Source organism: Perognathus longimembris, chromosome 4, assembly GCF_023159225.1.
Source record: "Perognathus longimembris pacificus isolate PPM17 chromosome 4, ASM2315922v1, whole genome shotgun sequence".
NCBI classification, from domain to species: Eukaryota; Metazoa; Chordata; class Mammalia; order Rodentia; family Heteromyidae; genus Perognathus; species Perognathus longimembris.
In genome coordinates this window covers 37,005,502-37,022,761 of record NC_063164.1, presented here as the reverse complement: position 1 = coordinate 37,022,761, position 17,260 = coordinate 37,005,502, and the positions used below count along the sequence as shown (strand labels likewise).

Below are 17,260 nucleotides of genomic sequence, written 5' to 3'. Positions count from 1 at the left end.
TGCTGGGGAATGATTACTAAAATTCCTCAGGGTTTACTGTGGTATAACCACTCAATGTGGTTAATATGTTGCTCCTTTTCTTCAGTTTAAGTATTGAAAAAAAAATTAGCAAAACAAGGTTACAGCATTACATTTCTCCAAGGATTAAGGATTACGTCAACTTGAAATTTTTTGTATGCTATAAAATAAACTGGATACGGACATTACACACACACACACACACACACACACACACACACACACACACACACATCACATAGTTTTTCTATCTTGGTAACCCCTCTAAAGTTTAGACTCAATCTTAAGTAATATTTGTTAAAAGAAGTAAAACGTTTCAGTTAAGCATGGGAACACTGCATGTAAAACACAAAACCTAGTCCTACCTGAAGATTACGCTTGCTTTTCCTTATATTATGTTGCAACAAGAAGTTATTCTCCAAAGAAAAGCGACTGTATTGATCATCCAGCTGTGACAGGAGGTCGTGGAAACGGATAGTGGCAAACGAAACATCATTGGCAGCATGCTCCCTAGATTTAAATTTTAAGGCATTTAAAACATGCTATTTAAAACTGACAAAAGGGCTGGGGATATGGCCTAGTGGCAAGAGTGCTTGTCTCCTATACATGAGGCCCTGGGTTCAATTCTCCAGCACCACATATACAGAGAGCGGCCAGAAGTGGCGCTGTGGCTCAAGTGGCAGAGTGCTAGCCTTGAGCAAAAAGAAGCCAGGGACAGTGCTCAGGCCCTGAGTCCAAGCCCCAGGACTGGCAAAAACAAACAAACAAACAAAAAAACTGACAAGAGAAGCACTGCATTCCTTGTTGAGTTATTTTCAAAATTATATTTTTGGTGTTTCTTAGGTTTGATTTTCTTCTTTTAAAACTTTTAAACCGGGGCTGGGGATATAGCCTAGTGGCAAGAGTGCCTGCCTCGGATACACGAGGCCCTAGGTTCGATTCCCCAGCACCACATACACAGAAAACGGCCAGAAGCGGCGCTGTGGCTCATGTGGCAGAGTGCTAGCCTTGAGCAGGAAGAAGCCAGGGACAGTGCTCAGGCCCTGAGTCCAAGGCCCAGGACTGGCCAAAAAAAAAAAAAAAAAAAAAAAAAAAAAAAAAACTTTTAAACCAGCAGTTATATGGCATTTCTATCACATACAATAACCGACTATACAACACTTAAGAAAATTACAAGGAGAGTGATTCATGGTAATTACTTTAGTTTTTCTTTCCAATCAGCACATAATACATCTTAAAATGCAACACATATGGGTCAGGTGAAATTGATATTGCTTTAATATATTAGTTTATTTACATTTCTAATCAATGTTTTACCACAATTTAGTTTTGTTTCTTTTACATACAATGTTCTATAACTGAATTTTTTGTGTGCATGGATGCTGGTCCTGGGACTTGAACTCAGGGTCTAGGCCCTATCCTATAGCTTTTTCACTTAAGGCTTGCACTGTACCATTTGAGCCATACCTCCACTCATCTTTTTGCTGATTAATTTTACAGATTTTCCTGCCCCAGCTAGATTTGAACATGGACTCTCTCCTGAGTAGGGAGTAGGGTTTCCAGCATAAGCTACCAGCACCAGCTTACAACCAGATCTTATGTTGGAAAATGAATGGAGCACAAGATATAATTTATTTAAAGCATATGGTAGTACATAATACAATTAGGCTTGACAACACTAAAATAAAAAGTACTAATGACTAATACATTTGGTTCTGTAGAGACATAAGTCCTTTTTAAAGTCATTAAGCTTTTTCTGCATCAGAAAAACCCAATGGTCATTAGTAAGGCTCATTTCTTTTTTTTTTTTTTCTTATTTATTGTCAAAGTGATATACAGAGAGGTTACAGTTTCATACGTTAGGCCTTGGGTACATTTCTTGTACTGTTTGTTACCTCCTCCCTCATTCCTCCCTCCCTCCCTCCGCTTCCCCTCTCCCCCCATGAATTGTTCAGTTGGTTTACACCAAATGGTTTTGCAAGTATTGCTTTTGGGGTCGTTTGTCTTTTTATCCTTTGTCTCTCGATTTTGATATTCCCTTTCACTTCCCTAGTTCTAACAGTGAGGTTCATTTCTATACATGTAATCCAAACATTTTTAACGCATCTACAAATATTTTTAAAGCACAAATAAACTTCTTCCCCTGCCTAGTGAATTTTGCTTACCAGTCTTGTTTTTCTAGCCACTGGGCAAGATACTGTCTGATTTCCATAGGAAAACTATCATCGTACAGCTGGTGAACCTGCTCCAGGAATTTGGAATCAAGCTGCTGCAGTTCATACCACTGAGACATCCTATGAGAAAAAGAACACACACTATGAATGGACAGCCACAGCTTCAGAGAAAGCCTCTAGTCACATTCTGTTATGTCTTCCTTAATGGAAGGCATAATTTATAATTTGTGTGTGAAATAAAATGTTCAAGTGCTGTCTGTAGCCAAAGTCTTATTTTTTTATTTGTCTCATTTTTGGTGCTAAGGATCTAAAACTAGGATCTAAAACCAGGACCTTATATAAGCTACCACTGAGCTACGTCCCTAGCCCCTAAAGTCTGCTTGTGTGTGTGTGTCTGTGTGTGTATGTGTGTGTATAAGCACATGCATGAGTGTGCCAATTCAGGGCCTGGGCACTGTCCCTAGGCTCAAAGCTAGCACTCTACCACTTCAGCCCCCGCATCCAGCTTTTTGGTGAGTAATTGGAGAGAAAAGAATCTCACTGACTTTCCTGCCCCAGCTGGCTTTGAACTATAATCCTGACATCTCAGGCCCCTGAATAGCTAGGATTAGGTGTGAGCCACTGGTACCAAGCCCCAAAGTCTGCTTTTTATTATTTATTTATTTGGCCAGTCCTGAAGCTTGGACCCAGGGCCTGAGCACTGTCCCTGGCTTCTTTTTGCTCAAGGCTAGCACTCTACCACTTGAGCCATAGCACCACTTCTGGCCATTTTCTATATATGTGGTGCTGGGGAATTGAAGCAGGGCTTCATATATATGAGGCAAGCACTCTTGCCATTAAGCCATATTCCCAGCCCAAGTCTGCTTTCTAATTGGGTTCTGGAATCAACATTTTTTTTCACATTTTTAGTTCTTTGCTCAAATGTCAACATACTCAACACAACCTACTGTGATCACCTGAGGCAAATATCTACACAATCTCCTGCCTTGGAAAACAATATCCCTCTTCTCTGATGTATATTCTTCTTCAAAGTACTTATCGCTCTCCGATGCCTCACCTATTTTCTTTTTATATTGATAACTTGTTTTTGTCTTATGACAGGAAATGCCGGGGGTGGGGGGGGATTTTGTACAACCTAAAACAATGTTAAGTACAGACATTTACCAAATAAATGGAAAACAATATTAGATTTAAGATAAATGACAAAAGTTCTCAAAAAGCTCTCTTACAGCACATTATGAATCTAAAATCCTTTTATGTTTTATGATTGATATGGTAAAGCTAATTATTTTTGTCAAACACATTTTAAAAGAGATACATTTTCCTCTTTGCCTACTGAAAACAACCTAGTATGAAGAAATCTTACAACTTGTAATGATTTTTAAAGCTGAAACAACATTGTTAATGCAATTGGAAAGGATTAAACAATACTTATCTCTATAAAAAAGTATTTGTATTCAGCAAACCTGAAGATAAAAAATTATGAGAAAAGACTGCTGTGTTACTTGACCATCACATTTAGGATTACATCAGTGTATACTTGCATCAGCACATGGCTGGTAATGCTGTGTGTCCTAACATACCTTTGAGGAAGAAATCTGTATTTCTGAGTATGGGAACATGTGGTTGCATGCCTGTTCTCAAATATACATGTGCAAGCATGAAGCCATGCCTGCTGCATAAATGTCCTTCTGAAGCAGAGGGACAAAATCTCTAGGCTATAAAGCTAGTTATAATCACAAACATCAGTAGAAATGGACCCAAGCCTACCTACCTGTTCTGCGTACATGCTGTAGCAACTTGATTTTTCATATTTGAATTTATTTTCCTGAGCAGAAAACTCCAAATAATGGCTTTCTTCCTTTCTGCTAGGGATGTGAATAGATAGTAAATACGCTAGGCTGTGAGGGTAGCCAGTGGGGTCTATAATGCCTCTTAGCAGCCACGTGAACTCAAGCTGTTACTCCCCTAGCAACAGATAGTTCTGAGCTAATACTTACTCAGCATCTAGCACAATGTGGGCAAATCAAAATATCTATATTAACAAATACAAAATCAATCTCATCTTTTCATACAATCTGTTACAACCACCTGGATTAAACCTCAAAGTTGAGGTTGACTCTTTGCTCTGAAATCTCAAGACCAGCTGCCTCTAACAACACTTGATCTTCCCAGTTGAGCCTCTGCTATACACAGATGGGACTACATAACACTCCTGTGCAAAAATGCTTAATTGTCTATTCTTAGGCTGATTTTCATCCCAACCCATCTCTAGACATCAACAAAACAACCGAAACACCAAAGTGCTTACCATATTTTACTGAACCAAGTATTTCTGCTTTTCCTGTTGCTACTCAGGTATACCAGAAATTTCTGCCTCTGTAAACTCCACAAGCAATCAAAACTAGGTATAAATGTCCCTTCTTTCATGAAGCTGACACCCAGTAATGTTTAGTTTTAACCCATGGACCACTATATTCTCTATTACAGCATCAGTTCCAATCCCCCTTTCAAAGCTCTATGGTATCTCTGATTAATGGTGTACAAGTCTAGAGTCCCAGGGGCAGCATTTTCCTTTGAGATCTCCTCTGGATCTTGGACAATGACCTGTATATGGCTCAATCCATGTGCCTTATTGAGCATATAGTGGTTTGTTCAACTGAAACTTGTATATTTCACATAGAATTTCACATAGAAGTTAACCTAGCAGTGTTGTGCACTGGAGTGCACAGTGCAAGTCTTAATTTTATTCCCTAAGAATATCTCCCTCCCTAACCCTTACAAATAACACCCAAAGTACAACCAACCACACATCCAATATGCCCAACTCCAGAATATTTTGTTACTGGTTAAAATTTTTAAAGAGTAATTATAGTATAATAATCTTAAATTCTAGGGCAGGAAGCTCCGCATCCTCAAGCATAGGTAAGCAATTAAGATTTCAAATGATTCTGTAAATCATCTTTATAATAAAAATAAAATAATTTTTTAAAAAAGATTTCAAATGTATTTGTCTCCTTGAACATTCACTGACCTGGCACCTGATGCCCACTGAGAGGCTGAAGATTCACTGCAAGCCGCCGCTAGGCGCAGCAGGTAGGGTGCCAAGATTATGGGAACTGCACACCCAGGGTGCCAGCGGGTGTCCTAGACAGCTCTGGGGAGTGGCACGCGGCCGGTGGAACTTTCTGCAAAGAGAAGAAAAAGTTACTACGGTGGAAAGGAGCCGGTGTGAGGATAACTAGGGAGAAGTGCCTCACAGGCTCCGTGAGGAGGGGCAAGTCGCCTTTGCTGCCGCTGCTCGACGTGGACAGAGGTCAGTAGTGACAAGCCCACGGCTGCCCGGCCCCCGAGCCGCACTCACACTCCCCAAACCCGGAATCCCGCGGCCACTCACTGCACGCAGGTGCCTGCCGACCGGAGTGCGGGACGGCGGGGTGGCCTTTCCCCGACTACGGGAGGCCGCTGCTAGGTCCGGAGGCGCCAGACCCGAATGGTCCCCTGCCAGCGCTGTGAATAGCCTCCAGGAAAACGAAAGGATCCTGCCGAAGAAAAGGCTGCGCGGGATGGCCGCTTTCCGCCTCCGCCAATCACCAGGCGGCTGCCACTCTCGACCAATCGCGTGCGGCTGTTCTGCCGACGCGCCGCCTCTCCCCCCGCCGGGCGGATGCTGCCAGTTTCCTCATCCCAGGCCTGGTTCCCCTAGGTCCCCACTTGGTGTTGTAAAGGGCAGGACTGGAACCTTTGTTTACAGAACCCAAAGGGCAACGGAAAGGAAATTCTGTGCTGGCAGTGACCCAAATTTGGAGATTTCTGACTTAGCCTCATCTGTAAGAACTCAGTCAAAAGGCAAGAGCTGGAGGCACAGTCGTTCTACAAATTTGGTTTAGCAACTGTCCAAACACAGAGGACACTTTTTGGTTCTGGTTTTATTTGACCACTCAGGAACGGTAGACATGGCAGAAACTTCTATTTTGAAACAATTTCTTCCTTAGTCATGATGATAAATCCTGCTGGCTCAGGGGTTCTTTTTCTATTGCATTCATCTCCACTACTAAAAACCTTTAAACGTGGAACGTTGTCTACGTCTGGAAATAGGTTTGGTTTTTTACCTAAGTGTTTTCTTACACTTTGCTGTGGTGCTTTCACCCTCAGCTTCAATGACCTTCTAGAATCTGCATAATCTAGATTTTAGTCTAAATAATAATCTAGATGATCTTCTATAGGCACGATATGTCCACACCTCTCCTCTGAGGTGGGCATTTGCCCGCTGACATTCTTCACTTGACTGAGCTTGGACAGCAAGTGGCCTTTGTACACTAGTTATGTTGAGAACCAAAGTTATCACCTGACCCTCACACTTGTACTTTTTTTCTGGAATTGGTACATGCCAACACCTAGAAGCCATCCTTGATGTTGCTTTCACCTCTCCCCTCCCCCAACAGCAACCCCCCCTATCTACAATGGTCTTTGAGATTTGCTGATTCTTGCTCCTAATTGTTTTCTAGTCTCAGTTCTCTTTAGTTCTTCTATCAGTCCCTCTTCTTTCATCTGGATTATTGTAGTAAGTTGCCAAATGATTGCCTCATTTAAGCCTATAGCTCCCATTTAATTTGTTCTCTGTATTGAAATACTCAGTCCATACTCCATGTGTATGTGTGTGTGTGTATGTGTGTGTGTGTGTGTGTAAATTGAGACCCAGATGTGCATGTGTGTATCTTAATCCCACCATTTTGCCAACCTGGAATCCTTATGATGGCTTTTCTTGCTGTTATATAATTCAATTTTATTTTTTAATTATCTTTAAGTAGCTGTACAAATGAGTTACTATTTAACAAAGCATCTTATTAATACAATGCATCTTAATCAATGTCACCCCTTCAACATTCTCACCCAATCCTTCCCCACTCCTTCCTCCACTCTTCTTTTGTGTAGGGTATACGTTGAATTATCGACTGCATTCTCCCCCTCTTCTCTTCATTTGTCTACCCTTTTCCCCTTGATCCCACCCTATCCCTTTCAAGTACCAACTTCCTGATGTTTATTTTGTTAAAAGTTGACTTTGCCTTTCTAAGGAACTATATTACTTGAGTTCTCCCTTGAATCTATCATATTTTAACTAATACATTTGTATACACTTGCTTACTACAAAACATATTTACTTTTATGTTTCTAAGCCAAGTGAAGCTTCCACATGTAAGGGGAAACATGCATCCTCTGTTTCTCTGGGTCTGACTTACTCACTTAATATGAGCTAACTCTACTACATTTTCTCTATCATTCTCTCTACTAAGGCTGTCTTGTGCTACTCTTTCCTTTGCCTAATTCAGCATTTTACATCTTGAAATATGCCAGACTCTTTTTCCAATCTTAACTTTTGTACCAGCAGTTCTCTCTTTGGAAAGTCCCTTTAACCAACATCCCTTTCCCCCAACTTCTTCCTTAGTGAATTTATCTTTCATGTTTATAGCTTAAGTACTTTCGCAGCACCCAGGCTAGACTAGACCCTCTTGCAGTATATGTCTTTAAACTAATTTGTTCCTACAAGTACATGGGATTTGAATCCAAATTGACGAATAAGGCAAGTCTAGCTAGGAGAATGATCTAAGTAATTTCCCAAGAATATGCATGTATGTTCAGATATAGCAGCTTTTTCTCTTTTCTCATCTATGTATTTTATTTTCTTGTCACACATGTATGCTCAAAAAGCGAGTACTGGGCTGGGGATATAGCCTAGTGGCAAGAGTGCCTGCCTCGGATACACGAGGCCCTAGGTTCGATTCCCCAGCACCACATATACAGAAAAAAAAAACGGCCAGAAGCGGCGCTGTGGCTCAAGTGGCAGAGTGCTAGCCTTGAGCGGGAAGAAGCCAGGGACAGTGCTCAGGCCCTGAGTCCAAGGCCCAGGACTGGCCAAAAAAAAAAAAAAAAAAAAAAGCGAGTACTGAGTTGACTGCTAGTCTGGATCTTCACAAATATGAATAGTCTTTCTTTCAACCTTGTCTCTCATTATCCAGTTTCCTGATTAAACATGCATTTATCTGCCCTTCCTCTTGCTTTCAATTTTAACTCCCCTTCACTATGTTTTTAATGGTCCAAGTCTTTTTTCTAATATTAGCTTACATTATTTATGCAAAGGATTTTATTATTAAAGTCCTACACCTGTTTGCAATATGTAATTGTCCATGTGTTATCCCTCTACAAATCTAAGTTCTTGGAGAATAAACTATGTGTTTTATATTTGTGATCACTTATACACTGGCTGCTTTAAAAATCAACTTATCCAAAACAAAATCCAGATTTTGCTAGATCCTAATACATGATGCCTGTCTTTCAGCTGTCAGCTTGGGAGGCTATATCTTTATATCAACAATATGAAATTTGCACTTATTCACAACTTGGGGAAAAAGTTAATGCCATATCTAAAAACTGTATTATTTTTGTAATCTTTCCTTTCTTATCCTCTTGTTATGGAGTCACTATAGGGTAGAGTTTTCTCTCCAGCCTGATACTGGCTTTGGCCACGTGATTGGCTCTAGCTAAAGGAATGATAGCAGAGATATACACACCATCTACCATCTTACCCGAACCTTTGTGTGTTTTTTATGATTAACATATCCTTGTGTGTAACTTCCCAGTATTAGGACATACCATACTTCAGGCAGCTGGTGTTCCTTTAGCCTGATCTGGGAAAGAGATATATAGAATCTTCTTGCAGAGCTGCTGCAAGAGCTTTTGGCTTATTTATTTGTTATCATTGTGCATCACTCTGATTTCTCCTTTTCCACAGAATTAGCTACCTTACAGATGGCAACATGATCTCAACAGGTAAGAATGCTACTGTGCTAAAACCAAAGGGGCAATATTTAATACAATAAATGCAAAGACTTACATTGTATTTAAAAGCCTCCTTTGTCACTGAAATGATGTAAATGCAGAAAATTGACCATCTACTGACACTAGCTTTGAACAACTATGATTGGTATTGTTTAAAATAACCTGGCCTAAGCTGTACTTACCAAACCTGTTTTGAACTTGTTTCACTCTGTATTGCCCACACAGCCTTAAGCCCCTGCACAGGAGAGTTTATCCTGTTTTATCACCTGATGGTCAGATGATTTCCAATACAGGTCAAGATGCCCTGACCTGTTTGTGACTGACTCCTAGAAAGTAACGAACCACTATAGTTAAGCTAAAGGTAAAATTCCTGTGGTTTTGGGGTTTATAAGCAGCCTGCTAAGACAGCACAGGGCTGCATCTTGAGATCCCGACCTCGAGTGTAGTCCTGGCGTATCAGTACTTTATCACTCAATAAAATTCTTCCCATCCCTGATTGTCACCTGTGTGGTCTCATTGATCATCAATTTCTGGACACCAGAACATTTTTCTGGGGGCTCAAACTCCATAACAGTCACTAGCAATCAATCCGAAATAACAAGTATGACAAACTTTATGACTTTCCATCCCTGGGGTAAAAATAGAGACAAATGTACTAAAGAGTTTAGAAACCACATCGTACATTGCATAATGAGGCACTGAGGTAACTGGTGAGTTTATGTAATATTGCAGTGGAAAGAGTCTTAGAAGTTATTCCAGATGTTTTTTTTTCCCAGTCCTGAGGCTTGGACTCAAGGCCTGAGCACTATTCCTGGCTTCTTTTTGCTCAAGGCTAGCACTCTTCCACTTGAGCCACAACACTACTTCTGGCTTTTTCTGTGTATGTGGTGCTGAGGAATGGAACCCAGGGCTTCATGCATCCAAGGCAAGCACTCTACCACTAAGCCATATTCCTGGCCCATCCAGATCTCTTATTTGGAAAAAAAATTATTCTTGTTTGGAAAAAAAAAGGACAGAGTCATACCTATTCTTCATTCACCCTTCTTGCATTTCCCAATCCTCCAGTTATTTAAATGGCTATATCTGACTTGTTGCCCCAAGTATTTAAAGCAACTCATAACAAAAATATTTATGACAGCTAGAAATATATAAAAAAACCACAACCTACCAGCCAGGCCAAAGAAAATGATCAGTTATATAGTTCTAATTATAAAAATTAAAAGATCTAGTAGATTCAGTAATGACCATATTCTTCTTCTTCTCTGTTATCTATACCCCCCTCAAGTTTCTTTCAGCAAGAGGTAATGACTATTTCCCCATGCACTGAATTTGGCCTGGCTGTGACTTGCTCTGCTAGTAGCTGAAATGCTATGCCAGTTTTAGCCTAGCTTTATAAATGTTAGAGCCCTGCCACCTCCACAAGTCAGACTAGCCTTCTACACGATGAGACACCACCAGGCCAAGATGAGATTAGTGCCATTGTCCACATTTTGGTCTCAGATGTGTGAGAGTGCCCAGGAATGATCAGATCAGCCTGACCCCAATAAGCAGACCTCCCAGGCCTATTCTAGACTCACAAGCATAAGTTATGATAAATTTTCTTACCCCACTGAGTTTTGAGATTTAATTTTGTTTGCTCTGTTGTGACACATTACATATTAGATCATTAACTCAGGTAGGGGAGGAAACAAAGCATTCTAAAAACTTCTCAAGTGAAATGGTCCTGCTGTCTTCTCCCATGTTATTTCCCCTGGGGCATCTCATCTTCAAAGAATACCTGATCCTGTGTGTCATTCAAGAAACCAACTGTCTGTTCTTTTTCTTCATAGCCTTGATCTGTTTCAATATGGCAGCTACAAATCTAATGAGCATACCTACAGTAAAATGTTTAGAGACTTTCCCTCTCCTCTGAGCTACCTTATTGTTTCTTTGCCATACTTCTTTAATATTATATTATTATCATAACTCAAATTGTCTAATGATAGAAATTCCTAAAGATGCCAACCAATGAATTCTTCCACAGCTTTAATCCTATACCTTGTTACTATGTAACAGAATATCCTTAAATAAGTGCGAGTCCTGTTTATAGTGAATTGACATAGTATAGTGAATTGACATAGAGGATTTCTAAAATTCCTTTAGTTCTCTGCATGTGTATTTTATACTGAAACTTGCCTCATGTTTAATAAAAGACAAACGCATTTAATAAACACAAATATATACCAGCACATTGTTAAAAATGCAGCAAACAAAATTGCTCTATGTACACATTTCCTGTCAATATAGAAGAAAGCCATGAGTACTTGTAGGAAAATAGCTACATGCAAGCAAACCATGTTCTTTCATTAACCACAAGTGGTACATTATGTAGAACCCGAGGAGGCATTACAATTGAAGAATGTAACTGTTTCTGAAAGATTTTTATAATATTCTATAACTTATAGAAATTCCATTCGAAGAAAATGACCAGCTATGGGGTTAAAATGATTGTGTGTGTGCAATAAGCTTCATTCAAAATACTGAAAGATCAGAAACAACACACTTTTTTTTGGAAGCATCTTAAAGCACAACTCATATGCCAGAATATCAAAGCTGTGCTTCCAAAGTCTAATGACATTGGAAAGTACCCATTCATATAATTAAATAAACACAGTTGACAGGAAACAGTTATCCTATTGGTGGAAAAAAAAAAAACAGAAATGTAGAGAATAGTCTAGAACGTTGCTGTTTCTGGATACTGGATCACTTGTATACATAAAAAAAAAAAAAAAAAAAAGGAAGGAAGTCTACAAAGAGCACTGTTAGGTTCCCAGTGAAAGCCCTCCAGTACTGGAAGGGGGGGTGGGGGTGGGTTTGGAGCACAGGAGGTCGGCAAGGCCCGGTTATCCCAGGAGTGTCCAGCAGGGGCGCTGCGCGGCGTGACGTGTCCGGTCGGCGTGCGCGTTTCCGCGGGAGGGATGCAGCTGCTCAGAAGAGCCGCCCCACGTGCTTTCGGGGAAACCAGCCCGGAACGAGAAACTGTAGTTGTGATAGGAAACCGAAAAGCGAAAGCCAGAACCAAGGCACAGTGCGCATGCTCGGCTCGGGGCTTTCCCACTGTTCGCCCACGAGCCTCCCTGCCGCCCCCTCTCTGTCGCCAGGTGGAGGTGGGGCGGAGTTGCGGGCCACGCCCAGCGGTGTCGCGGTGTCTCTGCTTGGCCGGGAAGGGTGGGGATGGGGTGAAGGGCGGGTTAGCATTGGAAGGCAGCTGTCTGGTTCCCCCCACCCCCATTCTTCCCGAGGCGCTCCCCTCCCCAGTGACGGTCTCCATCTGCACCGGTGCTTGCCGGGCGCCCGGGCTAGCTCGCTCGGCTCCTCCGCGCCCAGCGTGGGTGTCAGCAACCAGGGTTGCTGGCGGGAGGTGCGGTGGGTGAGGTGCACTGCGGTCTCAGCCTCCTTTTGCTGGGCGTGGGAGAGGCGTTTCTGTTTTCGCGGGTGGCGGGGGGGAGGGCGTCTTCGAGCTCCTCTGCCTCTCAGGATGATTGCAGAACGCTTATGTGTTAAAGTGTCATGCAGAACCCCCTAGTCGCCAGGCCATCAATTCGAGTTTGCCTGGCACAGGAAAGCTGCGTGGCTCCTGCCTACCCGGCGCCAGTCTTACTGAACCGGGGAGGCCTGGAGACAGATTCTTTAGGCTTCGACCCTACTTTTAAGGGGCTCTCTATTGAAGGTGAGTTTGCCACCAACCTAGCTCCTCCAGGGTCTGAAAGAACTTGCCTTCCTGCCCCACAACTCAGACCCCTGTGAAAGACCAGAACCCCCTAGTGTGATGCTTACCTAAATCCCACAATACTTACTATATATTGCAAGTACCCAGTGCAAGATGAGACTAAGGGTAATTCAACATGTACGAAGAATTTGATGTCAACAGGAGGGTGTGAAACCTAGAATGGAGCTCTTCTAGGGGCCCAGACCTATGGAAGACACAAACTTGGGCTCAGAATTTGAGGGCATTTCTTCATTATACTTTGTTAGATATTGACTTGACAAAAACTTACATATAATGAAGAATCTTTTTTTTTTTTTTTTGTCCTGGGTGCTGCCCCTGAGCTCTTTTGCTCAAGGCTAGCTCTCTTCCACTTTGAGCCTCAGGGCCACTTTTTTGGGGTGTTTAATTGGAGATGAGTTTCACCAGGGCTGGCTTCATATGGTGATCCTCAGATCTCAGCCTCCTGAGTCGCTAGGACTACAGTCCAGCAAGAAACAGATTTTGTAATGTCACTTTCTTATATAAACCCTCAACTTTTCTACAGCATTTGCCATAAAATCCAGAACTCTAACTTTTCCTGTAAGATGATATACTTTTTTTTTTTCTTTTCTCTCTTACTCATTTTATCCCACTCGGCATACTTCACCAAACACCTCTCCAATTCTTGGCCACCTTATGTTGTTCAAATACTCCGGTTTTTACCTGCTGAGTCCTGTGCCTATCATAATTGTCTTTGGGGTGCTGGTTTTATAGCTGAGTCCATTCACTTGCTCTTTCCTATTCTTCAGGGCCTTTTTTTTTTTTTTGCCAGTCCTGGGACTTAAAGAATCAGGGCCTGGGCAATATCCTGAGCTTCTTTTGCTCAAGACTAGCACTCTATCACTGGAGCCAAAGCACCACCTCTGGCTTTTTCTGGTTATGTGGTACTGAGGATTTGAACCCAGGGCTCCATGCATGCTAGGCAAGCACTCTACCACTGGGCCACATTCCTAGCCCTCTTTCATTTCCTCAAACCTTTACTGATTGCTGCTTTTGATCCTTTACCATTCTCATGGCACTTTTTTTTTTTTTTTTGGCCAGTCCTGGGCCTTGGACTCAGGGCCTGAGCACTGTCCCTGGCCTCTTCTTGCTCAAGGCTAGCACTCTGCCACTTGAGCCACAGCGCCCCCTCTGGCCGTTTTCCATATATATGGTGTTGAGGAATTGAACCAAGAGCTTCATGTGTAGGAGGCAAGCACTCTTGCCACTAGGCCATACTCCCAGCCCCTCATGGCACTTCTGAAATCTGTCCTGATGTATTATGTCTGTTTTCATCTCTCCTCAAGGTCACTACAGAAAGGACTTTGTGCTATGATACAGCCTTTCTCCTGCAGGAGCTCATGAGTGAATGAAACCAATTGCCCAGGATATATATGTGTGTACTGAAGTACTGTCTCCCTTGTCTATGTAGAATATTACAACATACTAACCCTGGGAAAACTAAATATAGTCAAAATCACTATTGTTGTTTTGTGGCTTATCTGGGAAACCCTGTGGAAGACAGGGTTCTCAAAAGTAGTTTTTAAATAAATAAGTAAATATCGTTAACACTGGGAACACAAACTGCTGGATAATTCGATCAGTAAGGTCCCAGAACAGGCTCTAAGAGACCTACTAATTTCTTATTGAGGGTGAGGGAAGTAATAGGATATATGTTTTAGAAAAGTTTCCTAAAGGATTTTCATGAGACTTGCCCCCACTTTTCGCTGAGTGGTCTCTAGATTTTTTAATCTGGAACAATTTAAGATGTCTAAGGAAATGACTCACAAGCCTGATGTAAGAGAGTATAATACAGTACTTTTGCTAGTTGCAGGAGTGATAATGGTGGTGAATTGTGAGGTAGACTTAAGAGGAATCTTCAGGGGAAACATTTAGCTCATCTGAGTGTTGGTAGGTGTCAGGGATGTTAAAAGCACATGATATTTATACCAAATGGAAGTTAGAGTGAGCTAATGTCCAGTGGATTATAGGCCATTACAGATCTTGTAAGTTAAGGGTGAGGTGGAATAGAGAGGAACCCCTATGTTGTGTCAACAGCATGTTGTGGTTTGCAGGAAATATAACATGATGAATTGTCCCATGTGTTTAGAATTTGAAGACATTATAAAGAGAATTCTAGCCTAGACTTGCAGACAGGCCAAGGAGCAAAAGAAAGGAACCATTGCCCTCTGTTAGTTCAAAGACTGAATTATTACCTGTTTATTGAGACCACATTGTGCTAGATATATCTAGGATATAATTGTATATGCAGAGTGTGCAACAAAGCCCCAACCAATGCACTAGGGAGCAGAAGGAATGCTATAGAGGAGGCCTAGTATGACTTGAGAGCCTCTCTCACGTATACTTGTGCAGGTATGTGTGCATTTGGAAAGAAGTCTACCCTGAGCCTCAAGAATGAGGGAAGAAGGTTTAATGGATAAAAAGTGGACAGGATAGGACTGGAAATTTAGAGGATGGAGTAGAAATGTGTGTGTGTGTGTGTGTGTGTGTGTGTGTGAGAGAGAGAGAGAGAGAGAGAGGAGAGAGAGAGAGAGAGAGAGAGAGAGAGAGAGAGAGAGAGAGAGAGAGAGAGAGAGAGAAACTTGAGCAACCAAAGAAACTGCAAGTATTTCAGTTGGTCTTGTGATATTGTATGTTTTGGAGAATGAAAAGCTTTGAGAAAGAAGCAATGAAATTAAAAAACTTAGAAGAGACAAAACAGTGCATGGCCAGTGTATAACTCTGAAAAGATCTGTCTAGAACTATAGTTGTATGGTCTTATTCCTTAGGTGTAATTACTATTTTTCCTTTTCTTTTATTATTATTCTTTAAACTTTCTTTTGGTGTCTTTCCTTTGGCAGTCTAACAAAACCAATGAACTGCTTCAAAGAAAAATGTTTTTAGCAAAAATAAAATATGTAAGATTAAAGGAAACAAATTATATTTAAAAAGATATCAAATCAATTCCAAAACCATATTGAAACTACCTTCATAACATAGAGTAAGTGCTTCTTCGATAGTAAAATAACATGATCTAGCAGTGGGTCTGACTAATGTAATTTCCAAATTTTGCTAGCATAAACAATATTTTGTTCTCATAATTGTGATGTTATGGAAATGTTCTGATTATGGTTTGATAATAAAGTGGTCTAGTTACTGCTGTTAATTCAAAATTGATGGAAATTCTAAACTTTAGTTAGAAATTAACAAATAAAAACATTTCCATTTGTTTACCAATCATTGAATTCTATCCATACCTCTCCATAAGAATTGCTAATGTAGTGTGCTATAGTGATTCAAATATTTTAAACAAGGAGTCCCTGGTCTACCTAAGTAGCCCTTCATATTTTGTAGCATGCCCTTTGTGAGGATGCTAGTGGAATTATACTGTCCTACAGTGGTGGTTATATGACTATGGGCTTGTGAAAATTCATAAACTGCCACAGTGAAAGGCTCTACTGGCAAACTTCTTAAACTTTTGGTGATTAGAAAGCATCAGTGATAATTTGGATGAATTCCAGAAAATGAGAAGCATCGGCAGCCCTTTTAACATCTAAGCCTCATTGTTAGAACACTTGTTGGTAGGAAATGGCCCCTTTAGACATAAAACTATGATAATGCCCAGATGTATATTGTTTTCTCCAACTCTGCTGTTACATGGTCTGTATGTCTCAGGCAACTTCAGAAGACAGTTTGCAAAGGCTCCTGTAGAAAAGGGTTCAAGAGAAAGAAAGTCTGTACTATAACCTCCCTGAAACCATCTAATCAGTCTTATGCTTTACTACACACCCACATGTATCCTAGGTTTTTCCTCTGGGATAAACCTCCTCCTACCCAAGGCTGGTTCCCTTACTCCTTTAGAGCCTCCTGACAGTACTCAGGGCAAAACTGCTTGTCTGATAGAGGACAAAATTACTGTGATACGTTAGATTTTACTCCTTTTCTCTTTACCAGAGATAGCATAGTGTTGGATATTCTTACCCTTTTCTCACATTCTCAGGTTAAATGCATGGAACCATTGACTATTACTGAAAAGACCACTGAACGCATCTAGTTCTACTTATCCCAGAGATGAAGAGGTGTGTACAACCCACAGATGAAATCACCCAAGGCCAGAGTTGTCTCCCATCCTCATTTCATGAGATGTTCTTTAAGCATGTATGTGTTTTGAATGCTTATTGTTATCAGTGCAATTTGCCCAAGATTGCTACCAGGAAAGTCTCTGGATTCCCTCCCGTTCATATGAGAGGTGTCCTGGCAGTGGTGGAAAGCAGCTGTTGGCATGGCTGTTGACAGGGCCCTCTGGGCTTCTGTGAATAGCTCATTATTTCTCCCATCTTGGATCTACTGTGAGGACAGTCATTCTTGTTGGTTTTGAGTAGTACAATGTGGGAACCCTAGAGCTCTGTGGTACTGTGACTGGCTGCAGGAGATTTGACCAGTGTGCTTGGAGTTTGAATGATGC

At 41.3% G+C, this 17,260-nt stretch overlaps 1 protein-coding gene across 1 annotated transcript in view; it reads right to left on the bottom strand.

Annotated features, from left to right (window-relative positions):
- Positions 1-5,720, bottom strand: part of Stat1 (signal transducer and activator of transcription 1) — a 39,038-nt gene extending 33,318 nt beyond the window's left edge. Inside the window, exons 1-4 of the mRNA XM_048345069.1 lie at positions 5,590-5,720; positions 5,227-5,380; positions 2,184-2,312; positions 384-528 (exon numbers count right to left, since the gene is read on the bottom strand). Of these exons, the coding sequence (XP_048201026.1) occupies positions 384-528; positions 2,184-2,311 (273 nt within the window). The 5' untranslated portion in view covers position 2,312; positions 5,227-5,380; positions 5,590-5,720. The remainder of the gene's footprint in view (positions 1-383; positions 529-2,183; positions 2,313-5,226; positions 5,381-5,589) is intronic.
- Positions 5,721-17,260: the final 11,540 nt, after the last annotated feature.